The sequence below is a fragment of the Meriones unguiculatus genome, chromosome 7 (assembly GCF_030254825.1).
Source record: "Meriones unguiculatus strain TT.TT164.6M chromosome 7, Bangor_MerUng_6.1, whole genome shotgun sequence".
Lineage (NCBI taxonomy): Eukaryota > Metazoa > Chordata > Mammalia > Rodentia > Muridae > Meriones > Meriones unguiculatus.
This window is the reverse complement of record NC_083355.1, coordinates 117,415,244-117,440,995: the sequence shown is the minus strand read 5'-3', so window position 1 is coordinate 117,440,995 and position 25,752 is coordinate 117,415,244. Positions and strand designations below refer to the sequence as shown.

At 49.0% G+C, this 25,752-nt stretch overlaps 2 protein-coding genes across 9 annotated transcripts in view; one reads left to right on the top strand and one right to left on the bottom strand.

Annotated features, from left to right (window-relative positions):
• The window catches only part of Pacs2 (phosphofurin acidic cluster sorting protein 2), a 55,429-nt gene extending 47,567 nt beyond the window's left edge, over positions 1-7,862 (bottom strand). For 5 of the 7 annotated variants that reach the window (XM_021655241.2, XM_021655242.2, XM_021655245.2 and 2 more), the window contains exon 1: positions 7,615-7,861. In XM_021655241.2, coding sequence (XP_021510916.1) covers positions 7,615-7,733 — 119 coding nt within the window. In that variant the 5' untranslated portion in view covers positions 7,734-7,861. Of the gene's footprint in view, positions 1-7,614 lie in introns of all 7 variants that reach the window. The other 2 variants (XM_060388278.1, XM_021655244.2) reach the window with 2 other exon arrangements.
• Positions 7,863-21,693: 13,831 nt separating this feature from the next.
• Brf1 (BRF1 RNA polymerase III transcription initiation factor subunit) overlaps positions 21,694-25,752 on the top strand; it is a 54,521-nt gene continuing 50,462 nt past the window's right edge. For both annotated transcript variants that reach the window (XM_021655251.2, XM_021655250.2), the window contains exon 1: positions 21,694-22,237. In XM_021655251.2, the coding sequence (XP_021510926.1) occupies positions 22,054-22,237 (184 nt within the window). In that variant the 5' untranslated portion in view covers positions 21,694-22,053. The remainder of the gene's footprint in view (positions 22,238-25,752) is intronic.

Genomic DNA, 25,752 nt, shown 5'->3' with positions numbered 1-25,752 from the left:
AACAGACATGGTACCAATGCAGGGAGCTGAGCCTGTAGCAAGGAGGGAGCAGAGGAGTCAGTCTGGAAGGGCTACACCAGCATATGGACACAACAGGCAATCGCCTAACAGGCACACAGCTTGCTGTCCATCACACCTTTGGACTCTGCTAACGTGGAATGTCTAGTGGAAAAGGCTGGCCTGTCCACATGTCTATCCAGGACTGTGGAAGTAAGTGGAGATGCAGAAGAGATGCAACAATCATGGAGAAAAGGGCGGAGAACCTCCTTCTTTTTAAAGAAAAGCACCAATCCACAAAGTCCAACCACCCCACTGAGACCAGCACCAAAGAACCATATGCCGGGACACATCATCGGACAAGCTGTCACAAGGAGCCGCCACAAAGCCACCTTAACCTCCCTCCCTCCAGTGAGTCATGGCTTGACAACAGCCGACTCCTGCACAGCAATACCAGAACCTCTGCCCTGAGGGACATGCTGCCCCTGGAGCAAGCACCAGGCCCTGAGGGGGCGGGGCGGGGCGGGGCGGGGTGGGGGACAGAGACTAGTCACCACTGAATATAAAAGCACCTCATGGTTAGCAGCTCCTCCCCAGAGGAAAGCCTCGGGATGTCCTTCCAGTGCAGGGAGAAACCTTGTCTCAGATAAAAAGAAAAGAGAAAAAGGGTGGTTATTGGCTGGAGATGTAGCTCAGTTGGTAGAGTGTGCGCCTAGCATGCATAACACTGAGTCTGGACACCAGCAACACAGAAATCAGGTGTGGTAGCACTTGCCTGAGATCCCCGCACCTGGCATGTGAAGGAAGGAGGCTCAGAAGTTAAAGGCTCACTGCTATATAGTGAGTTCTAGGCCAGCCTGAGATACATGAAGCCCTGTCTCAAAACAAGAAAGAGAGAAAAGAAGAATAGTTTGGGTTTTGCTCTGTTTTGTTTTAAAAGTTGAGCATCAACTTTTTAAACGGTGCATAAGCTGGTAAAGATGCTTGCCACTAAGCCCGAAGGCCCAGGTTCACTCCCTCAGCCCACAGGTGGGAGGAGAAAACCGACCCCTGCAAGCTCTCCCCTGATTTCACACGTGTACCAAGGTGCACTCAAACACACGCACAATAAAAAGATAGCACTTAAAAATTAACAGGCGAATTCTACTACCCAAAACAATTCTACAACCTAAGAGAAATCAACACACAAACAAAACATAACTAAAAAACTTACAAGCCAGATGCAGTAGTGCACACCTGTAATCCCAGCACTCAGGGAGGCAGAGGCAGGCAGATCTCTGCAAGGTCAAGACCAGTCTGGTCTACAAAGCCAGTCCAGGACAGCCACGGCTACACAGAGTAACCCTGTCTCAGGGTGGGGGTGGGGGGAGTTCACACCTAGAAAGCATTCTATTCCTTACATGTGCAGTTTTATGACAACACACTTCAAAAATGTGTAGCACAAAACCTGACAGAGAAATAGAAAATGTTTTCTCAGGTTAAATTTTAATTCATTTCCAGAGTAGCCCAGAAGCAAACAGATTTGAGGATTGTAACAATTGTAACCAAGCTTGTCCCAATGGATACACAACAAGCCATGCCTATCAGCTGCCAGATACACACTCACCTCCAGCGTAGACAAACCACCCACCCATGAAAGCTGACCACATCCTGAGCCATAAAGCAAATTCCAAAGCACTTTAAGAGATTGGTGTCAAATTGACCCATTTCATGAATGTGGCTTAAACAGACTAGAAATTAGTAACAAAAAAAGAGAAGACAACTAGACAAAAAAACAAACAAAAAAAAACTATAAAAAATAGATGTTTGGATACTAAGACACTTAAAAATACTGTATAAGCTTAAATTGGGAGTAACAAAAACACTGTAAATACTTCAATCTCAGAGATGTTGTACCTAAAAGCTTATGAATACAACTAAAGCATTACTTCAAGAAAAATTTATACCTACAAATACTTATATGAAAAGAGGAGCCAGCAGTGGTGGCACATGCGAGGCAGATTTTGTGAGTTTGAGGCCACACTAGTCTACAGAGTGAGTTCCAGGGCAGTCAAGGCTAAAACCCTATCTCAAAAGGAAAAGAAGGAAGGAAGGAAGGAAGGGAGGGAGGGAGGGAGGGAGGGAAGGAGAAAGGGCGGGCGGGCTGGGGTGTACCTCAGTAAGTAGAGTGCTTGCCTAACATGCACAGCCCTGTCCCCAGCAGGAGGAGGAAAAGGAAGGGAAGGGGAAGACGGGATCTGAAACTACAAGAGGTAGGAAACACAAAACCCATGATCACTTTTAAAGCCAGCAGAGCCTTGGGTGAGATGGATCAGGAGTGCACACCACATGTACAAATAATATTAAGAATTAAGAGGAGTCAGGCATGGTGGTGTACATCTTTAATCCCAGAACTTGGAAGGCAGAAGCAGGCAGATATCTGTGAGTTCAAGGCCAGCCTAACCTTCATAGCAAGTTCCAGGCCAGCCAGGGCTACAGAGTGAAATCCTGTCTCAAAAAAACAGAATTGAAAGATTGAAAGGAAATGTAATTATAGATCCATACACAGGCAGAAAAGCAACAAACTATCATAAACAACTTCATGTCAATACATCTGAAAAATCTAGATGAAGTACAAAACTTCCCAGAAAAAAATACAATTTTCCAAAACTGAAAGAAGAAAGAGGGCTCTAGAACTCAGACGTTAAACTTCCTACAGGAAAGACCAGGCATAGTGGTGCACAGCTGTAACCCCATAGGGGTACTGCAGGAGGAGCTCAGGTTCCAGGCCAGTCTGGGCCACATCACAAGACTTTGTCTCAAAAATAAAAGCAATGTATCTCTCGTCCAGGAGGCTGCAAGTCTACTTAAGTTATTGTGAGTTACCTCAAGGTACTTTACTCTTGAGCCATAGGTCAGTCTAAAGACCAACACACAAAAGGCATCACAATATACCCACATTGGGATTTTTATTTACTTATTTTTATGGATATGAATGCTCTATCTGCATGTACACCTGCATGCCAGAAGAGGGCACCAGAAAACATAAATGGTTGTGAGTCACCAAATGGTTGCTGGGAATTGAACTCAGGTCCTCTGGATGAGCTGAGCCATCTTTCCAGCTTTCATGCTGGGACACCCCCACCTCCAAGAATAGTGATGATTTTAATCCTAAAAAATAAATAAATTCTAAATTAAAAAAAAAAAAAAAAAGAAAACACAATCACCCAACTTGCCACACAACAAGGCAAAGGGAAAAAATCATCAGGGCTGGGGGAACAGTTCAGTAGAAGGGTACCTGCCTCATGAAGGTAAGGCCCAGTATACAATACCCATCACAAAAACAAAACTTAAAAAAATCCCAAACCAAAGTTGGGGGCTGTATTCAAGGGAGCATAGGTCACAGCCACCACAGATAAAGGTTTGTAAGTTTACTTCTGGCATAGAGCATGTACCACAAAGAGCATGTGGAGGTAAGAGGGCAACTGTGTTTTTCTCCTTGATACAGTGTGTGTCCCAGATGGAACTCGGGTCACCAGGCTTAGCTCCTTTACCTACTGAGCCATCACACTATTCCAAGGAACGACAATGTTTTGAAAAGTCATATTCACCTATAATAGAACGAGACTCTTTACTTTCCCAACTGTCTCTTAAAAAACTACAACAGATCTCTCAATGATCACAACACTGGATACCAAGACTCATTTCTATAACCCAAACACTTAGGACGTTGAGGCAAAACAAGGACAAGGTAGAAACCAGCCTGAGCTACATAAAAAGTAGCGAGGCTGTGATGGCACACGCCTTCAGTCTCGAGTTTGAGATAAGCCTGGTCTACAGAGTGAGTTCCAGGACAGCCAGGGCTACACTGAAAAACCTTGTCTAGAAAAGGGGGGAAAAAAGTTAAAATGGCTGTTAAGGCAGGACCCACATCAACCCATATAAGTTCTATGCCTGATATTCAGCTTACGGTAGAACACCCAGTTTCTACATGTCTGATCAGCACATGGAAATGCCCTTGACCCCACCCATCCCTGGGGAGAGCCTGAGGAACGTTCGACACACTGTCCGGGACCCCGGGGAGAGGGAGGACTGTGCCCTCACCTTCAACTGGAGCAACAAGGAGGATGTCTTTCACCATGCCATCCGCAGTATGAAGGAAGGGATGAGTCTGACACAGACACATGGGTTGTCAGCAGAAGCCACACATTCCTCAGGATGCATCACAGACCTCAGCAAGGCAAGGCACACGCCTGACAAGAAGCTTGGGGCCGGTCTCTGACACACATGCAGCTTAGTGGAGCTCAGAGGATTGCATAGCCTTTCAGAGCCTGTCTGATGCCACAGTCACAATCAGCCCAGTTGAAGGCAAAGCCAGACATAAAGCACATTCATAACCTTGAGTTTTCTAAGACAGAACACAGACGCAAATAAAACCCTCGGCTTTCACAAAATCAAAACTCTTGCTCACCCCAAAATACTGGAGCTGGGCACACAGTCACATCTGTGATCCCAGCCATTCAAAAAGCTGAGGCAAGAGGGTCACTTGAGCTCAGTAGTTTGGAGGCCAGTCAGGGCAGCACAGCGTGTCCAGTGAAATCACAGAGCACACTCACGAAGAAGGGTGCAAACCCAGAGCAGAAACACTGGCAATGAGCATCTATTTCCACTGCATGAAGGACTCAACGTGATGAGGAGACCCTTCCCAGTAAACACCAGGAGCCAGCCTCCACTTCAAAAATGCAACAGCACACGGGGAGACCCTCCACTCTACCCATCTCCAAGGAGAGTCCAAGGGAAATCTACCACACTGCCCAGAACCACTGGGGAAGACTGGACCCCACCTTAAACTGGAGCTCTCCTACAAAGCTGCCATACCATCTCCCCTCTGCTGCTGCTACCAGGGACACAGGTCCTCCGTGAGCCCTGTGACAACAGTTACCAAACCACAGCTCCAAATTGCAAAGAATCCACAGTCTAAAATTCATTCTTACAAGGGAGTAAGGAAGGAGAACTGAAAAAGTGAGGGGATAGATACCACTCCCATTTCCACACCCCCTCACTCCAGGCCAACCCTGAGGGACACACGTAATTGAGAAGGGGCATTTCAACAGTTTTATGTGGGAAAAGATTACTATCCTTTATATAAAAAAAAAAATGCTGAGACTCAAGTAGGAGAAAAGAAGGAAGAAAAATTGGCGAAAGACATGAATAGGAATTTCACTAACAAGGAAGTACCAATGGTCTAGATTCATAATCAGAGAAATGCAAACTAAAGCCACAACAGTGTTTCACACCCACCAGCTTGGCAAGAATGCAAGGCAGTGAGGATTCTCACCCTGGTGCTGGGAGCTGGAGCTGGTACAACTGTTTCGGGAAGCAGCGGAATAGTAACACTATGGGAACACACACCCACACCCCTAAAGCCTCCTACTTGACAAAACATGGTCAAGGCAGTCCTGCCTGCCACAGGGACAGGCAGGCCACAGGAGACAGACAAGACAACCTCTTCTTCGCTGGCATGGCAGATTTGTAATTTCCCTCAACAAAGGTCCGGGTATCATCATTCTGAGGAGTACTATGCAGCAGCAATGCAGCAGCCACCAGCACAGATACAGCCCAGTAAAGACTTGAGCAAAGCCAGCAGTGAAGAGTGAAGAGAACGCAGGAACACCATCCTGATCCCATCTGCAGATAGTGCCGGGAGAGCGGCACTGCACAGCAGGTGGTCAGAGGTACAGCGTGCTGACGGTGCCGCACAGCGCAGCAGAGCAGGGCAGGACGCAGCACTCAGGACAGAGGACAGGCAGCACTGTAGGAGGCTGCACACTGTCACACGCTGAACAGCTGCTCCACCTGACTGAGGCCCTCATTCACGCCATAGGCCTCTGTTCACACCAAAGCCCAGAGCACCCCAGCACCTGCTGCTACTCACCCCAGAAATATCATCTTTCCCTGTGTGCAAGCCTGTCTTAAGCCAGCTTTCGCTCACCCTGCCTTTTCCTGTAGAAAGAGGGTCTTCTAGGTTCTGCAAGAATGGAGACCAGAAGAGGCAAGATGGATCATGCCTCTGATCCCTGTACACAGAGAGACAGATGCAGGCACATCCAGTGGTAAGGCCACCCTGGACAAATTCAAGGCCGCCCACCACTACACGGCGAGCCCTGTCTCAACAAACAAACACACAAACACACACAATCCACCTTTAAAGAAAAAGTAAGATGGTCTCTGCCCCCTTCCTTCCCAGGTTTAAGGGTCAGTCTTAGGTAAGTGTGGAGATGTGCCTGTATCTGAAGTTCTAACTTAAGAGAAGCTGAAGTGTGTCTGTGTGTGTGTGTGTTGGAGGGGTGGATCACAAGAGCATAGGAGTTCAAGAACATCCTCAGCAACATAATGAGATTCAGTGTCAAAAAAAGGAAGAAAAGGGGAAGAGAGGAGGGAATGAGAATGAGACAAGAGAGAGAGAGACTAAGACTCTCTTGGATCTCATTTAGGGAACTCAGGAGCATCTAAAAGAATACAAGGGCCAGTGTGAAGTGGGGTGCTCAGGGCAATGATGTAGAGAGACAGAATTAGAATGGGGGGTCCAGCATCCCCTCCACTTTTAGGGGCCTGAGAGATGCTCCCAGTAAGGCAAATGCTGACCCTCAGGACTCAGTCCTACAAATGGCCCACAGGTCTAGGAATTGGTTCAGCACCCATCCTTCCTTTCCCAAAAGCGCAGCCGGACGCAGAGTACTTGTGCTCTGAAAGGGCTAAGCTTCTGTAGAGTACCGCAACAGTACACTCAGAGGCCTGCTCAAAGAGTGCAGCAGAGCGAGCACAGGCCAACCTGGAGTTCACCTGCAGGGAAGTACCTCAGCTTCCCAGCATCTCTCTACTCAGATCCTCTCCGGGGCACACTGTCCAGGTTCCCTGCCTGGAAGGCTCTTTGGTGATAAGCCCACTCTCCCGGTCTCCCCAGAGGAAAGCCTGCAGAGCCCTCATCCTGGTTCTAGAGTTCCTCTTTTCCCTCACTAGCTGAGGCTCCTCCTGTTAGGATCCTAGTAAAGAAGAAATCACAAAAAGTTTCAAGCTGGGCAGTAGAATGGGAAGCTGTAGGTCCACAGAGAGATGGGTCCACACAGCGTCAGTCCGGTGGGTAAATCCCCTCTAACCCTTTCCATGGGACCAGGAGGAGGTCTCCTACCCAGGGGGAGAGAGGCCAGGCTTGTGCCACCGCAAAATTAACAGCTCCAAGCAAAGAGTAGAACGGACTCAGGAGCTCTCTCCACAGCGCCCAACACAAGGCCGACAGGTGAAAAGACCGCAGACCTGACCCGCGGGCCGTAGGGAGAGGCAATAGTGGCGTGTCCCGTGAGCCTCGGGCCCAGGCCTCTGGGGTGTGACAGTACCGCTGCACGCGGGAGGACAGCTGTGGCACCAGCGGAGAGCTGGATCGCATGAGGTCCGCCGCGCAGCCCCGCCCGGGACGCAGGTGTCAAGGTGCGGGCAGAGCCCTGGCCCGGCTTGCCACAGGCCCGCTGCCCCGCCCCGGCCCTCGCCTTGCTCTCGCCCGCGCGCGCTCGGGGGCGCGAGGTCCCGGGGTCCCGGCCCGCGGGCAGGTGCGCGCGGACAAAGCGCTGCGCGGGGGCGTACCTGGGCACGCAGCTGGGGCTGGAGCCGTCCACCTCCCAGGTGGCGAACAGGTTCATGGGCACCGGGGTGTTGAGCGCTCCGGGGGCGCCAGGCAGGCCGAGGCGGCCCCGCTCGGCCATGGCGCCGGCCCCGCCGTCCCTCGGCGGCCTGGGGCTGCGCCGGGCCGCGGGAGCGCGGCGGGCGGGCGGGCCGGGCGCGCGGAGGGCGGCGGCGCGGTCACATGGCGCCGGCGGCCGGCGGGAGTCGGGCAGGCCCGCGGGCGGTGTCCAGGCTGCGCCCGCGCCCCGCCCCCTCCTGCACCGCGCCGCCTATTGGCCGGCAGGGCAGGGCTCGCGCTGCGCAGCCAATCACTGCCTACCGGAAGTGAGGCGCGCGCCCCAGGGCGTCTCCGGCGCCCAGGCGCGGGAGCGAGCGCGCGCCGCTGCGTACGGGCTCTGCCCTCCCGGGGACCCAGGCAAGCGATGCTTTGGCTGCGGGAGTAGCCAGCTCTGCGAGCCCTCACGCTCTCTGCGGCGGCCCGGGGGGCCTACGCAGTTGCGCATGTACCCCGGTGCCTCCTGCCCTTGCCATCCTGTGTGCCCCCGCACAGGCCTCTCGCACTCTGTAAGGCCCCACCCACCCTTATCCCTTGAGGAGTTTCAGCCACCATCTGTCCTCCCTAGCTGCCCCTTGCAGCAACCTCCTCCCATCAAGCCTCCTCCTACATTCAGCAGTGCTTTATTTTTTAAGTTTTTTTCCACACCGTTGGAACAAATATTTGATACAGGGTGCATTCTGCCTTGTTCACACTGAACTGCTAACTCCGGCCAATAGGGGTGGGGGACAACGATCAGACTGCCCGCAGGGCCCAACAGGCAGGGGACTCCAGGCACGGCCTTGGGAAGGCCCGCTAGGTTCTGGGGCTCCGGGAGCAGCTCAAAGAGGCAGATGTCCCTCCCAGTTCTTTTTGGCTGTCTTTGGTCAAAGTCAACAAATTTAGGAAAGAGCTTTGCTGGCAAGTCTTGTTTCTTTGTATCCATAGCTTTAAACAATTGCCTTTCTCTCTTTGGGTCCCGCGTCTTATTATCTACAAGTAATTGTCCTGAACAATTCTAACCCAAGCCAATCAGACCTGGCTGTCCCTCCTTGCCCTTCAGGTTTACCCTAGCAGTTCTGCTCTCTGCTTTTCTTCCCAGGAAGGCCCTGTGGGGGTGGTCCCTCCTCTGCTGGGACACCCCACCCCCTGCCAGAGGCAGCCTCCTGCTGTAACTCCGGGATGGAAGCTGCAAACAGCTGCAACTGCTTAAAGCCAGAATCCCACTTTGAAGAGAACAAGGGGACCTGTGTTTTTTCCCTCGTGCTCCTCACTCACTGGGGTGGTAAAACAAAGTTCGGAGGCTCTGTCAGTCTGTGGCCAGCTGAGATGAATATTGTCTGACATTGCAGCCCTATTGGGGCCAGTAGTGAGGCTTGTACCTAGGAAACCGAAGGCTGCGTTCACTGAGCTTCACCAGCCTTGGTGGACAGGCTGCCTTTGATTGGAAGCAAAGAACAAGCATCTACTGACCTCAGCAATTGGCATACAGTACTGGGGACAGACCAAGGGTGCATTTGCAGGCAGAAGAATGGGCTGCCTGATGAGTTGTGTCTGTGTGCGCCAGGCAGGCAGTGCAGCCAGGGTCAAGGGAGGAAATGAGAGTGACCAAGCTGTGCACACTGGGGCTTGGCACCAGTAGCCTTGGTCAAGCTGTGCTATCTTGTACTAGACACCATTGTAGGTTCTCAATGGATATGACATATCTGCCCATTCTCATCCTAAGGGAGGAAAGTGAGATACATGCAGTTTGCACTTTCTAAGGTGGGGGGCGGGGGGAGGTGCCTGGTTGTTGAGGTAGGTCGAGGAAACGTGATAGTAGTGACCAGTGTGTGATTTCTGAGCGAGTAGATAGCAGTTTGAATGTTTGACCAAACCTGCTATTTTCATTTTTGATCTCTGTATTTGAAAATAATGCTGTGTCCAACCTCCTTTTGTAAACTATAGGTCCCAAGACAAGTTCCTTGAAAGCTGGAAAATGCCTCTTCCTGTGAACTAGGTATGACATGACTCCTACCCATACACATTTTCCTTTAAAATGGGAACTTAGTTCAGATGAGCCTCTGTGGACAACTCTGTGGCCGGTCATGACTAGGGAGAAGGCCCAAGGAGAGGGTCCCTCAGAGCCCTGTAGTGCTAAGTCAGCACACGGGAACCACTAACACAGTCTGACAACATGCTGCCTGCTCACCAGCAATCATTTGTTGCTAGTAATTACATTCTTGGGCTCCGGAAAGGACATCAGGCAGTGGCAGGAAGTAGAGACTTTAGCCAGCTTCCTACAGGCCCACAGATTGTCACTGAGTGTCCCTCAGCCTGCACATTGGGGAGCTGACCCTCCCAGCTGGTGCTCTGGACCATGGATTCCTTGGAAACTACTGATCTGTTTAGCTTGGGTTAAAATAGGATGAACCTGGCATGAGAATGTGATAATCTTGAGGAAACTGGGCAGGCATGACATGGCTCATGCCTGAGGGAGCGCCCTCAGGGTCCAGAGACCTTGCAGTGTGTCCCAGGCACGGGAATCACGGGGAGCCCAGGCCTGGGCCATGCCACAGCTGCACCAGACTCATGTGTATGTATTTACCGAATGAGCATGGTGCACACTGGGCACTGAGCCTTCTGCTGTACTGTGGCGTGTCCTTTGCACTGTTAACTGGGCTCCAGTCCATCAGGTAAGTTGCCAAGACCCTGGGGAGCTGGTGATACTTTGATAATGTGGTTCATATTCTGCAGGGTTTCCGACTCAGCTCTGGCCTGTATAGCTGAGCCACTATCAAGGAGGCAGAGACAGAAATGTCACACAAGAAAGATACACTGGTCACAAGGAGTGTGGGTCATTCAGGCCTCCCTCAGAGTTAGGAATGTTGTGTCCAGGAACCTCAGTAGCCTTCAGAAGCTAAGTGGGTGTGTAGGGAGAGGCCGTGAGCAGGAAGGCTGTGGCAGAGTGCCGCCCCTGGGTCATTCACAGCTGAGCACAGTGTTGCAGACATGGTCCACAGAAGTGGAACAGGACTGGAGATGTTATGGAGGAAACAGAGCTTCTCTTGTAACGTCCTCAGTCTCATTAAGAAAAGGATTCAAAAAGAAACCCCAAACAATTTTATTAGCATTTAAGAGAAAACAGAGTATAGGTTAGGTAAAAATCATGGCAACTATCAGAAATAGATGAGAAAAAGGCATACCTTCTAAGTTAGACAAGGAATAGAACTAGCTTAAGAAGAGTGGAAAGATGGAGACTGGAGGAATGGCTCTCCTGTAGGAGTACCTGTTGCTCTTGCAGAGGACAGGAGTTTAGTCCCAACATCCATGTCCAGCTTCATGGGGATCCAACACTGTCCCCTTGCCTCTGCACACACACAAACAATAAAATTAATTTAAAAAAGAAGAAAAAAGAGGCTGGGTGGTGGTAGTGCATGCCTTTAATTCTAGCACTTGGGAGGCAGAGGCAGGTAGATCTCTGTGAGTTCGAGGCCAGCCTGGTCTACAAAGCAAGGTCCAGGTAAGCTATGGTTACACAGAGAAACCCTGTTTCAAAAAAACAAAAAGGAGGAGGAGGAGAAATAGTCCCAAGAATGGAAGTAAACTAGTAAGCAAAAATTATCTGGCTACTCATAGCGCCCACTGCTGCTCCTGGCTGTATTTCATGGCTTTGTTTTATTCCTTAGATGATGCCAGGTAATGACAGTCTTCCCATCTCCTCTGTGGCTTCTTCCATGTTTTGTTGTTGTTTGCTTGTTTGTTTTTGAGACAGAGTTTTTCTATGTAGCCCTCGCTGAACTGAGCCATCTATGTAGAACAGACCGGCCTGGAACTCAGAGATCAGTCTGCCTCAGCCTCATGAGCACCAGGATTAAAGGCCTGTCCCTCCATGCCCAGCCCCTATGTTGCTCTTGATACAGCTTTTTAGTCCCTGTTCTCTGGAATAGCATTTGGAACATGAGCTGCTTGTGGCTGGAGGACTGTCCTTGGGAAACCACCAAGAGGTTAGGAGTTCACAGGCTGTACCTATCCACTTCCTGATTTATTTTATGTGTGACCCACTCAGGCAAAGCCCTGAGCTTCATGCATCAGCATAGTCTGCGGAGCCTTCTGTGTGGACGCCCCGCTAGGTGCTGGTATGCATGGAGCCTCTATCACTAATGCTGAGTGCACCAAGAACTACTACCAGGAGCTGCCATTAAAGGTGTTTCTAAGACCTTGTGGGGCCTTGGGGTTAGAAGGTTCAGAAATGCACTCACTGGCTAATTTAGTAAGTGATCAAGCCGGTATCAAACCCTGGAGGTGCAAGAGTGGACTGCTTGCCCTAGAGAGGCGGACATTCTTCAGGAGTTAGGACACAGTCCTGATATGAAAATGGTATGTTCTTTGATACTGTGCACAAAGCAGGAAGGTGGTAGGCCGTTGATGAGTTCTGGGTGAGGCCTGGGGACAAGATGGAATTGCCACAGGAAAGGGCAGTGTTATCAAGGCTCTGGAAGGTCCAGTGTGGCTAAGGATTTAGATCAGGCCTCCCTTTGCCCTCGCAGCTCGTAAGCCACAACATTAGGCCAAAGTAACTGCAAGGCAAGTACACAAGCATTCGCAGCCGGGTCACTGTTGCATTCTGAAAGGCCCAGGTGAGACAGGTCAGAATGAAAATCCAGGAGAAGCTGGGCCATTGCAGCACACACTTTTAATCCCAGCACTCAGGAGGCAGAGGCAAGCAGATCTCCAAGTTCAAGGCCAGAGTGGTCTAGAGAGTTAGTTCCAGGACAACCAGGTCTACACCGAGAAACACCAAGTTGAAAACAACAACAACAAAAAAGGTGGCATATAAAGCCAGGCATGGTAGTACATACCTTTAATCCCAGTTCTTGGGAGGCAGAGATAAGTCTCTGTAAGTTAGAGCCTAGCCTGGTCTACAAAGAGAGTTCCAGGACAGCCAGGGCTGTCTCTAAAAACAAAAGAAAAAGAAAAGCTTGGTTCTGCATTCCACAAGTTCTGCTTACTAGCTTGTGTCTTTACAATCTGCATTTATCTCTGAGCTTTCTGACAGACCCTGGGTCATCATAGCAATGGTAGTTCTGGCCTTGTCTTCGGGCCCTTTGGGGATTTCTGCATTTAGGTTATATGATCTCTATGTTGTATTGTTTTTCTTTTGAGGGTAGTTTATTGGTGAACAATAGATAAGAGTGTCTGAATACCACACATGAAGACAGAAGGAGGCAAAGGCAGGCTTCCTTAGGTATTGGAGGCCCAAAGTTAAAGGAAAGGAATAAAGAGGAAATGGGAAACTCATCCCCTACACCAAACCTACCATTCATGTATCATCTTCAGTCCCCCTCCCATCACCATTTTTTCTCCTTCTTTTCCTTCCCCAGTTCCCTCGAAGGCCTCACTCTGTAGCCCAGTCTGGCCTATAACTTGAAATTCTCTGTCACCACTTCTCTTCCCACACACTGCTGGGATCACAGGCTGCCGTGCCTGGTTTCCACTGTCTTTGTCTACAACTGCATATACTTTTGCCTTTCTTTTCAAGTCTGGATTGAGGTCTACATACTTGCTCCATATTTGCCCTTGTTGGCATGCCACAAACTCTCAAATCCTTAATGTTTTCTAGAGTGAAAGGGCTTTCCTGTATCCCATAGTCTGGATGAACCATGACTAATTTACTCTGCCCTCTGTCTATGGGCATCTGGACTAGCATCATGCTTGTGCTATATTAGCATATGCCATTGAAATCTTTAAAACAGAGAAGGAGGGAGCTGGAGAGATAGTTCAGTGGTTAAGAGCACTGATTGTACTTTCAGAGGACCCAGGTCAATTCCCAGCACCCACATGGCGGCTCACAGCTGTCTCTAACTCCAGGATCTGACATCCTCACACAGACATACATGTAGGCAAAACACCAGTGCACATAAAATAAAAACAAATAATTAATTAAAAACAGAGAAGAAGACAATATTGCCATTGTGGGCAAGAATTTAATAAGCCAAAGAAATGCAAGGAGAACACCTGGGAAAATGATGAAACCACTCAAAGTTAAGAGCATTCAGAGTCATAAGATAGATAGGAAAGAGTCCCTGTCCCAACCACAAGCAGTGAGACAAACACCTAGCATGGTGTGCCGTAAGTCAAGCTGCCATTAAAAGTGCCACAGGGGCTGAAGAGGTTGCTCGGTGGTTAAGAGAACTGGCTGTTTTCGCAAAGGACTTGGGATGAATTCCCAGAACCCACAAGGCATCTTACAACCATCTGTAACTCCAGTTTAGGGAATCAGACAGCCTGTCCTGGACTCTTGTTTCCAGGTACAAATGTGTATAGACATACATACAGGCAAAGCACCTGTACACATAAAGTCTCTCTGTCTATCTCTCTTGTGTTTTGGTTTTGTTTGTTCATTCATTTGGTTGGTTGTTTGGTTTTGGTTTTTTGAGACAGGGTTTCTCTGTATAGCCCTGTCTACCCTGGGACTCATTCTGCAGATGAGGCTGGCCTTGAACTCAGAGATCAGCCTGCCTCTGCCTCTCAAGTGCTAGGATTAAAGATGTGTGCCACCATTGTCCAGCAAGTATTCCCAAAAACTTTTGGGAAGATTCCATAAACTGGCTGACTGATAACAAAAATGTACAGCCCGCAGTGCTGGAGGCTGTGGTATCCAGTATCAAAGAGGGCTCTTTCCTGGTTCATACAATATACTTTTCTGCTGTGTTTTCTCATGTTGATGAGCAAAACAAGCTTTCCCGGGCCCTTTCATATGTACATTCACTGATTCTAACCATGTGCACTCCCAATGGCCCCATCTCCCAATACCACCATTTGGGGGCTTAGGAGCCAATATGAATTTAGCGGACATCAGCATTCACACATGAGAGACACTGAGTGGGCTCCAGGGTCTGTTTTCAATAGAATGGGAACAGAGCTTCCACCTTGGAATGAGTACCAGGCCCTCTGGAAAGGAAATGAGCTTCCCTAGCTTTTCACTGGAATCTGCAGAGAACCAAAGGATACTGGCTCTTTTGTAGATGTGTAGAGAGTGACACCATGTTCTCTATGGAGGAACTGAGAAAGTGGTCAGCACTCCCAAGCGCACCTGTGGATCTACAAAGGGCAACAGAAAAGTCTGAGGACTGTGCTGAAGTTCACCTAGAAAAATGACAGTACTGCTGCACCTGTTGAAACTGCCCCAACTCTTCTGTTTTGTTTTGCCTTGTCTTGTTTTTCAAGACGGTTTCTCTCTCTCTCTCTCTCTCTCTCTCTCTCTCTCTCTCCCCTGGATCTCCTGGGCTTGCTTTGTAGACCAGGCTGGCCTCAAACTTACAGATATCCACCAGCTTCTACCTCCGGAGTGCAGCATGAACCACCATGCCTGGCCTGCCTCGACTCTTAAACCTTGCATTATTCAGTGTTCTCCAGAGAAGCAGAACCAATAGGATCAAACACACACGCACACATGCACAAATGCACGCAGGTGAATCTAAGTCAGTTTTAAAATAGTAACAACAGCAGGCTCATAGCTGAGAGCTGAGAACCAGGTACTTACTTGTTCCATGAGACTGGGTGCTTCAGCAGGAAGAGTTATTCCACAATGGCTGTCTCACACCGGGGAACAGCCAGACAACCTGCAGTCACTCAGTCCTCAAGGTGGGTATCTCATCAGCCCCAGTTCCTCCATGAAAGCTTGTCCTGATATCAGAGAGAACCTGGAGCAGCCACAACAGCGCAGATTAGGGAAGGCCATGGGGGAAAAGCCGGATATCGGATATCATCCTTCTGAGGTATCCTTTGTATCTGGGCTGCTACCTGAAGATGCTGCCCACAACCCAGCAGATCTTCCCACCTCAGTCAAAGCAGTCAGGACAGTTTTTCAGGTGAGGCTCCCTAGTTTGCGGCAAGTTGACAAAGCAACCATAACAGGCCCACTGCCCTCCTCGTGACTAAGATGAGGTGAGGAGCACAGCCGCAGGGGCGCACCAGGGGCCAGCAGCAATACTGCCATTGCCATCTCTCCCGGTACACTGGGAAGAAAAGGAGGCATCTTCCAGTGTGTAATAAAACCTCAGAGTCTCGGAACAGACATCAAAAGAACCTGCTGATTGAGCAGCCCATGGTTGCTGCATAGTGAGACTCAAAAAGTACAAAATATCTATCAGTACATGATTATGTGTGCCATAATACTTTTTTTTCAAATATATTGATGCACAGGAATTCAAGTTGCCATAAGAAAGCATCATAGCGCTGGAGAGATGGCTCAGAGGTTGAGAGCACTATCTGCTGCTCCAGAGGTCCTGAGTTCAATTACCAGCAACCACATGGTGGCTCACAACCATCTATACCCTCTACTGCCCCCTTCTGGCATGCAAGAGCATATGCAGATAGAGCGCCCACATATAAAATAAATAAAATTTTATTTAAAAAAAAGATATAAAAAAAAAAACAAAAAAGAATCCTGCCTCAGTTATAAAAAGGAAGGAAGGAAGGAAGGAAGGAAGGAAGGAAGGAAGGAAGGAAGGAAGGAAGGAAGGAAGGAAGGAAGGAAGGCATCATAGCCGGGCACATGCCTGTAATCCTAGCACTCAGGAGGTAGAAGAAGGCAGATCTCTGTGAGTTTAAGGCCAGACTGGTCTACAAAGTGATCCAGGACAGCCAAGACTACACAGAGAAACCCTGTCTCAAAACAAATAAACAAACAAACAAAAACCAAACCAAGTCAAAAAAACATAAGCTGTACTAAGGTAAGGGGTAAGAGACTACCTCTGTGTGCTGGGAATTCAGTTGGCTCCTTTGTTTTCCTTTCTGCTACCTGTCTTCATGCTTAAAAAAAAAAAACAAAACACAAAACAAGACAAAGCACAACAACAACAACAACAAAAAACCAACTACAGTGAAATATATTGAAAAGGGAAACAAGACTGTTCTGTGTCAAGCCAGCTGTGGGTTTGTGGTGATGCACACCTTTAATTCCAGCATTCCAGAGGCAGAGGCAATCTATGATTTGGGGGCCATGGTTGGAATAGAACTTTCAAAGCCAGCCAGCCAACGCTACATTGTGAGACAGAAAAATAAAAATGTTTTGTGTCAGATAAGTCAAGCTAGACTAGAGGGTGGAGCACCAAGTACCCTTTTGGCTGGAGCGTCCTAAGTCCTGAAAAAAAAAGCAAAAGGCAGCCCCAGCACTTCCCCTTTACCAGCTAAGGACCATCTTTATAGAAACATACATTTATTTAGTAGGTAATATCCTTACAACCCTGGGAAATGATACAAGTCCTGAGGCCAATGGAAAATATGTGTCAAAGTATTCACAAAGACTAAAACAGGCTTTTGTTTTCTTTGCAAATTGAGATGCACATTTCAATGGGCTGCTTGATAGAGGGGAATGCAGACCAGAGGCGAGCCTGCTAGCCCCTTTGATCTCAATTAACTCAGGAGCGGGCGCCCCCTCCTGGGCTACTCTGTTCAGGATTGTGGGCTCCCTCACTCTGTACCTGAGAATGGCAGAGCTGCCCTCTTCTGGTTGGCAACAGTCTTTGGCGTTTGCATGGGCACGTGTTCTGTGGCATTGCAGGTGTTATTTCAAAGGGTGAGTTTACGGGAGGGAATGTTTGATAACGGAAATGACGACCCAGTCGTGACATATCTACCCACCCTGGGCGTGAGGTGCTCAGCAAAGGGGAGTTCCCAGTGTTGTCCTGAAGGAGCACTCATGACGTGTGATGGTGTGAAAGGCCAGGAATTAAAGCTGATGAGCAGCAGGACTTGGGGCAATGGACACACGGCCATTGCCACCAGCCAATCATCCTGTTATCTTATTTCATATACTTTTTTTTTTGAGACAGAGTTTTTCTATTTACTCCTGGCTGTTCTGGAAGTCGCTGTGTGTAGACCAGGATGGCCTTGAACTTAGAGAGATCTGCCAGCCGCTGCCTCCCAAGTGCTGGGACTAGAGGTGTGAGACAACATGCTTGTTACCCCACTGACCACAGTTAAGTTAGGCTAAAGAATTAGAGGAGAACAGGGCACAGTGGTGCACACCTGTAATCCTAACACTTGGGAGGCAGAGGCAGGTGGCTCTCAGTGAGCTTGAAGTCAGCCTGGTCTACAAAGCAATTCCAAGACAGCTAAGGCTACACAGAGAAATCCTGCCATGAAAAACAACAAAAACAAACAAACAAACAAACAAAAAAAGAACTAGAGGGGGAAGCTGGGCACAGTGGCACACACCTGTAATCCCAGCACTCCAGGAGGCAGAGGCAGGCAGATCTCTCTGAGTTCCAGGCCAGCCTGGTCTAAATTGAACCCAGGATAGCCAAAGCTATACAGAGCAACCCTGTTTCAGGGGGAAAAAATTAGAGGGAGCTGGAGAGATGGCTCAGCAGTTAAGAGCACTGGCTGCTTTTCCAGAAGACCTGGGCTTAATTCCCAGCACCCACATGGCAGCTCACAATTGTAACTCCAAATTCTGACACCCTCACACAAGCATACATGCAGGCAAAATACCAATGTACATAAAATATAAATTAATAAAAAACACACATACAAAGAATCAGAAAGAAGGTCAGATATGACAGCACACATCTTTAATTCCAACACTCAGGAGGCAGAGACAGAGGCCTCTCTGTGAGTTCAAGGCTAGCCTGGTCTAAAAATAAGAAAAAGAAAAGGGACCTTTGAGTTTAAATTTTAATGTTCCTCTGTGTTTCTCACAACAGAAATATTAATGCTATGATTAAGTACATTGGGAAAATACCAAGGTCCTGATGCCATACAGAGAACAGCCAGAGACATTCACAGAAGACACAACACCAATGACAACACATGGATGTTCAGTCTTGTTTCACCAGAGTAAGTGGAAGGGTAGCTTCTTTTTTGTATTTCTAAAGTTAGCTAGTTATAGTTAGCAAAAATGACCCTGCCAATCTGAAAACAACTTGCTGTTTGCTTTTCAGACAGGGTCATACATACCCTGGGTCATAACTCTGTATGTAGCTGAGGCTGGTCTTCAGCCCATGATCCTTCAGCCTTAACTGCTCAGTTGCTGGGATTATAGTTCTCGGCCAGCATTTCTTCTTGATACCGTCACACTGAGCACTGAGATCTAACAGGCATTGGGGATTGCCACAGGCCAGATGGAATGGACCTCCAATGCCAGGCTGTAATCCGGAGCAAGCAGAAATGTGAGACTCTGGAATAAAAGAGCATCCAGCATCAGGGAGCTGTGGAAGAGCTGGCCAGCCACAGGTGAAGAGACTGCAGGAAATGTCAGCCCCATTCGCCTTGGAGATTTGGCAGGGATACGGTAAACTGGGGAGGAGGAAGAAAGAGCAGTAAAAAACAAAATCAGCTCACGTTTGGAAACAGAACCATCAAGTGAAAAAGATGGAGCAAAGAAAACAGCAGGCAGATTTGTCCGTGGATTTGGGTTGTAGGAAAACTCATGTTAATTATGCTGTTGCCACTAGCCCTGGACCACACCATGTGTGATCTTTCCCAGCTCGCTCTGACAGGTTAACGCAGCAGCAGGGCATGTGCTGAGGTGCCTGGGAGGCAGCACCCCTCACTGAAAGCCTCAGGGAAGGGCCCTGGTGTACTCACTCAGGGGGAATGTTCGCTTCATCCACAGGAAACTAGTGTTATGTCCAATTTAAGTCCTGCAATAAGCTGGATGCTTGAAAAATAGGTTCCCCATGAAGCACCAAGCCCATCACCTTGTGCTGATTTGTCAGTGCTCACTGGGCAATCTTGGAACATCTGAGTATTCCACTATGAATTAGCCCAACCCCATTCATGTTGGAGGAGGTAGCCTTTAAAGAGGTAGTATGGTAGCGTGAAATCATTAGGAAAGGCTCTAATCCACTATGTCTGTGTCCTTACAAGGACTGGAGATGAGGACACAGATACATACATACAGAGTGAACCCTTTGAGGCAGAAGACAAGAGGCCTTAAGAGCCACAACCTTGCACACACCTTGACTCTCAGTCTCTATATCATAAGAACACATTTTTAAAAAAATTATCATGTATACAGTATTCTGTTTGCATGTATGCCTGCATAAAAAAAGAGGGCATCAGATCTTATTTTAGGTTGCTGTGAACTGCAATGTGGTTGCTGCGAATTGAACTTAGAACTGCTGGAGGAGCAGCCAGTGCTGCTGAGACATCTCTCCAGTCCCAAGAGTAGAAAAATTTAAGCCAACAAGTCTGTGACACTTTGTTGTGGTAGCCCTAGCGAACAAATATACACTGTACAAATTTTACTGAAGCAAAAAGAATTGAACTGAGGGAAATAGGTGCTGGACTGGTTTGTGGGGAGAGCCCGACTCTACCATACATACCTGGGAAGAAGAGGATGCAAGGCTAATGAGTGCATAGGAGGAAGGTGTGGGGAGGGTAAAGCAGTGGGGTAAGGTCTTCACTGCAGATTCCATGCAGGGCAAAGGGACTTAACACCTTTCACCTTTGTTGCGTGTTTGACACTTCTCAGTAATGAAGCATTTGGGTGTACTTCCTGCTGAAATATAATACACCCCAGCTCTGAGCTGTGTTTTCTCTTTACAAGATGACATTCAGGGGAAAGTCTGTGCTAGGTAAAGATAATAGCAAGACGTTTCTTGCCCTCAAGACCTCGATAGGATGAGCCTTATAAACTACAATATAAAAGGACTTTTTAATTTTTTTATTTTTCTGAGACATGGCCCCTCTACACAGCCTTGGCTGTCTTGGACCCTCAAAAGCATTCGAGGACAAGCTGACTGGGAATCCCTCAGCTGGTTGAGATCTCTTGCAAGTGGCTTCAGAACACGGGAACTATGCAGTACTCCAGATCCTTCAAATCCCTCACTTGCCATTTTGACTTTAAAATGTATTATTGTGTGTATGATGTTGGAGAGGACTCACATGTGGAGATCAAAGGACAATTCCACAGACTCAATTCTCTCCCTCCACCTTTACCTCAGTTCCTGGGATTGAACTCAAGGCACTCAGATTTGCTTGGCAAGAGTCTTTACTTGCTGAGCCATCTCACCAACCCTTTCTTTACTATGTTTTGAGAGCTCTTCCAAGTTCTTGAGACAGTGTTTCTCTGTGTTACAGAGCCCTGGCTGTCCTACACTCGCTCTGTAGCCCAGGCTGGTCTCAAACGCACAGAGATCCGCCCGCCTCTGCCTCCCCACTGCACGGTGTCTTCCAAGTTCTTTTAAAAACTCCTGTTAATATTCAACTGGGATTTCACCGGCTTTGCAAGCTCATGAGAAGTCTGCATATTTATCGAGCTTCCTCTTCCCCAGGAAAGGACGCTTGAAGTCCTGTGACATCGTGCAGTTTTGGAGTTTCCTACCTGTTGTCGTGCACAAGATGTGCTACATTTCCCAAGGGCTGCCTGGTATAGCCTAGATTGTGAACCGCCCCTGTAGATCCAAAGGGCTGCGCCTGGGCTCCACTCCGCCAGAGCTCATCACCCTACCCAGACCAGTCACTGCCAGGAAACAGAGAGTCTTGGGGAGAACTTAGAGCTGAGGGGGCCAAGCATTCACCCTAGGAGGAGGGGAGGGTGCAGCTAGGTCGGAGCAAAGATTTCCTGGTGGCTCTCAACAACTTGACCCCTTCAGCAGTTCGGGCTGCTGCCTAGGCGTGCTTACTCGGCAGGCCCCTCCCACTAGGCCCGCCCTCCAGGCCTCTCCCACAGCCCATTGTGCTAATCAATGCAGGCCCCACCATAACCCTGGGCCTGGCCACAAGGCCTTCCCACTACTTTGTTTCCAGATTCCTCTCACTGACTGTCCGCTCCTTAGGCTCCGCCCACAGCTCTTGTCTTGGCCACGCCTCCAAGCCCGTCCCACACTTCTTGGTACTCTTCCTAGGCTCCGCCCACAGCTCTTGTCTTGGCCACGCCTCCAAGCCCGTCCCACACTTCTTGGTACTCTTCCTAGGCTCCGCCCACCGGCCAAGTCCGAGCCTGGTAGCTAAGCCCCGCCCCTGCCCCAGGCTCCTCCCACGGCCCTTGTAGCGTCCCGGACGGCGCTCACCCCCCTCGGCCCCGCCCTCCTCGCACGCCTGCAGGACCGGCCCGCTGCGGGTTTGTGGCCCGCGAGGCCTACGGGCTCCGCGTTTGGAGCTTCGCTTCAGGCTGGCCGGACCGCGGCGGTTCGGTCCCGGCGTACCGACGCTTCTTGAGTTCCTTTCTTGGTCCCGCGGCTGCGGCCGTTGGACGCGGCAAGGCCCGGACGCGCGAGGCGAATCTGCCGCGACGAATCGGCGGGCGTGGCGCTGGCGGCCTCGCGAGAGTGCGGCACAGACGGAGGCGGCGCGACGGGCCTTGCGGACTGAGGGCCGCGGGCTGAGAGCGGGCAGCGGAGTGGCGGGGGCCGGCCGGGCCCCGCGGCTCCGACATGACGGGCCGCGTCTGCCGCAGCTGCGGCGGCACGGACATCGAGTTAGACGCGGCGCGCGGCGACGCGGTGTGCACGGCCTGCGGCTCGGTGCTCGAGGACAACATCATCGTGTCCGAGGTGCAGTTCGTGGAGAACAGCGGCGGAGGCTCGTCGGCGGTCGGCCAGTTCGTGTCACTGGACGGTGGGTCCTGCAGCTCGGGAAAACGGGGGCAGGCAGGGCTGAGTGTGCGAGATGAGTGGGGAGTCGAGGCAGGCAGGGAAACTGAAGCAGATCATCCTGCGACAGGCCGTGGGCAGGCGGGCAGAGAAACTGAGGCAGGTCCAGGCCAGGAACTTGCCGCCAGCTCCCCGCCGTGTCCCGTACGCCGACGTGAGCTCCGCGATCTGCCCGGTGCAAAAGTCGCGGTCTGGTCCAGTGGAGGCAGTTGAGCTGGGTCCCGGAATCTGGCAGGCATGGTTTTTAGGCTCGCTTCTGATGCATGTTTCTTTTTTCCTGGTTGGTCACTGACGGTATGCATTGCCCTAAGGGCTATGAAATAGATATGCCCAGCCTCAATTCTCTGCCCAGTCGCCTGAGTCCTTATTATTTTGTAATTAGGATTTGTTTTCTAACCGTAGAGTGTCGAGAGGCTTTGGTGCGTTGTACTTCCAAGTCCTTCTTTGTATATATGGTTCAGAAAGCAGAAGTTGTTCATTTGACCAAAGGTTTTACATTTTGAAACATTTAAGTTTGTCGTTTTTTTCTTTCTTGAATTTTCTTTTGTTATGAATCTGAAATGGCTTTGTTTGGGTCACCACATTTGTCTTCTAAAAGTTATTTTTTATATTTTTATGTAGCTTTGTTTTTATTTTCTCAATGCTGGTTATCTAATCTAGGGCCTCTGGCATACTGAGCAGCTCCCAAATCCGAAATGTCAGTGGAAGCATATACACACATTGTGATTTAAGCCTCGAGGAAGCGTGATGTACAGGTTGAGGTTCCTTTCTTGCTTGTGGAGGTCCTGTTTTCCATACAGTTTGCTGAAAGGATTCTTCTTTCTTTCTTTCTTTCTTTCTCTCTCTCTCTCTCTCTATCTCTTTCTTCTTTTTTTTTTTTTTTTTTTGCATGGAGTTGCCATTGTTCCTTCAGCAAGAGATTGTGGTATGACACCTGGGTCTGCTTCTGGGTTCTGTCTTGCATCCATCCTTACATTGTGTTTACATTTTAATGTCTTGAGATCAGATATTGTGAGCTGTACAGCTTTTGTCTTCCTTTTTAGACTTGTAGATTTGTAATCACTTCCCCCTCAGGGGTAGAGTACCTATGTATTAGCATAGTCATATGTGTTGTGTGTGGTTCTCAGGCTGGAGCCCCAGACTTGCTCATGATAAGCAAGTATGAGTTCTTTACTCCTAGCCCTATTTTTACATTTCATTTTGAGTCAGGGTTTTGCCAAAGTTGTCCAGGCTGGATTTGAGTTTAAACAGTAGCCCAGGGAGACATTGAATTTGAAGTCCTCCAGCCTCAGCCTACTAAATGCTGGGATTATAAGCATGCATCACCGTGCCCTGTGTGGCTGATTGTGTCTGTGTGTGTTGTAGTGTTTGTATGTGTGTGGGTTCACATGCATGTGCAGGCATACATGTATGTGCAGGCACGTGAGTGAGTAGACCCAAAGTTGGCTGTGGGAATTATCTTCCTTATTCATTCTACACTTTATTTATTGAGAAAGAGTCTCTTGCTGACCTTGGAGCTCACTGATTCTGGCTACTCTAGCTAGCCAGTTTGCCCAAGGGATTCCCACTCTCAGCCTCCCAATTGGTGGGGTTATAGGTGGCTGGGTTCTGGGACTCTGAACTTTGGTCATGCCTGTAGAGCAAGCATTTAATCTACTGGACCATCTCCCCAACCCCTGTGGCAGATTCTCGAATCTGCTGTGAGTTCCAGAAGTAAGCCCTTTCAGAGTATTATCCTTTGGACGTTCTTGTGGATTTCCATCTCTGTTTACTTGGGATATTTGTCTGTAGTTGAACATCCTTAGATGGCAAGGTAATACATTCCAGAGACAACTGAGCAGTGTCCCAGTTACTTTCTGGAAGGAACTGTATACAAACAATGCACTCTGTTCATTTTCTCTTTCTTAGTTTCACTGTGTAACTTAAGCTGACTTTGAACTCATGATGCTCCTGCTTCAGCCTTCTGCATAGCCAAGATTAAAGGTGTGTCCTACCACTCCTTGTATCCTTTCTTAAATATTAGGTAGAATTCTACAATGTAGCCACTGGATTTAGGGTTTCATTGTTCTCTGTCTGCAAGGGGCTGCAGCGACACCCTTTTCCTTTGGGATGTTGGTGTTTTGTGTTTCCCTTTTGCTTTTCTTCTTGGTTTACCAGTTCTATTGTTTTTTTTTTTTTGTTTGTTTGTTTGTTTTTCAAAATTTTGACTTGGGGTTGACTTTTCCCTTCTGTCTTTCTGTCCCTGTGGTGTGTTTCACATGTCGCATAAGTTCTTCCTCTCTGTAGGTGACTTCCCAAGGATGCCTTCAGGACTGCTGTGACAGTGGTTCTACCACACATTGTCTACTGCCTCCTAGGTAGTTGCTAAGATGTTGATGACTGTGGGAGAGAGAACAACAGTAATAACAGGTCATGTGGGACCTTTCTTCTCCATGGGAAGCATTTTCCTAGGTGCATCCATGGTTTGGTGATAATGGGTTATGTTTAGTCTCATAACACCAGGGACAATAGTGTGGAGGCAGGATGGAGTGATGTCTCACCATGCATCCTAGGAGAGCATGCTCAGAGGCATTGAGCAGAAGCTCAGATGGGCTCTTAGGTGGCATCAGAATATCTCCCCAGGGAGAGACACTCCAGCAACCAGCCGTGGGTGCCCTAGGGAATGCATTGTGGGGCCATTACCCTTAGCTTTGGTAGAAGGTACAGGTTATACAGGAGGGAGGTGTCACCTGCTTTGAACAGCCATCTTTCATGTGGCCACCTGCCTACTCCCCTGCTCCCTAATCAGCATGACCACATGGGCCTGAAACAGATGACTTGTCTCATTTCCTGCCCTCATTGGTCCCTGGTGCTCTCTGCTCATCTTGCCCTTCCTCCAGCTTCTAAAGCTCTGTTTGCTCATTGGAGGCTTTCTTGAAGTTCTAAAACAGCTGTCTCTTTCCTAGGTGTCCTTGCTTACAGCAACCTAAGCTGGACACTTAACAGTCTATTCTAGAATGTGTGCCTAATACACCAAAGTGAGCGATGAGAGTCTTGGAGCAGAGGTTTCTTGCTATGAAAACTTATCACCCTATACTTGTAATCAGGTTTTAAAGGCCTTTTCAAGTAGCTTGTGCAAAGGGAAGTAGTGGGCATCAGGACTGCAGGCTTAGATGCCAAAAGCAAGACAGTGGGTAGCTGGAGAAGCTGGAATTTGAGCCACACCGTGAGAGTCTGGGGTTTATGAGCAAGGATGGCAGGGGCAAAGCAAGGTTTCCCCATAGTACACACTCCCCAGCCAGTGTCATGGTCCTTAGAGGCCTCCCTTTGTCAGTGGACGGTGACCTCTGTGCATCTGTATCCTTCCCGAGACTTGGAACTACCCTCAGAGTGCTTGCCTCCTCAGGTTCATTCTCCCCTATACTGGGAACAGCAAACCTTGTTGGTAGGCTGGAAATAGTCCCTGAGGGTCTGTTAATCAGATTGCTTATGGTGTTACTG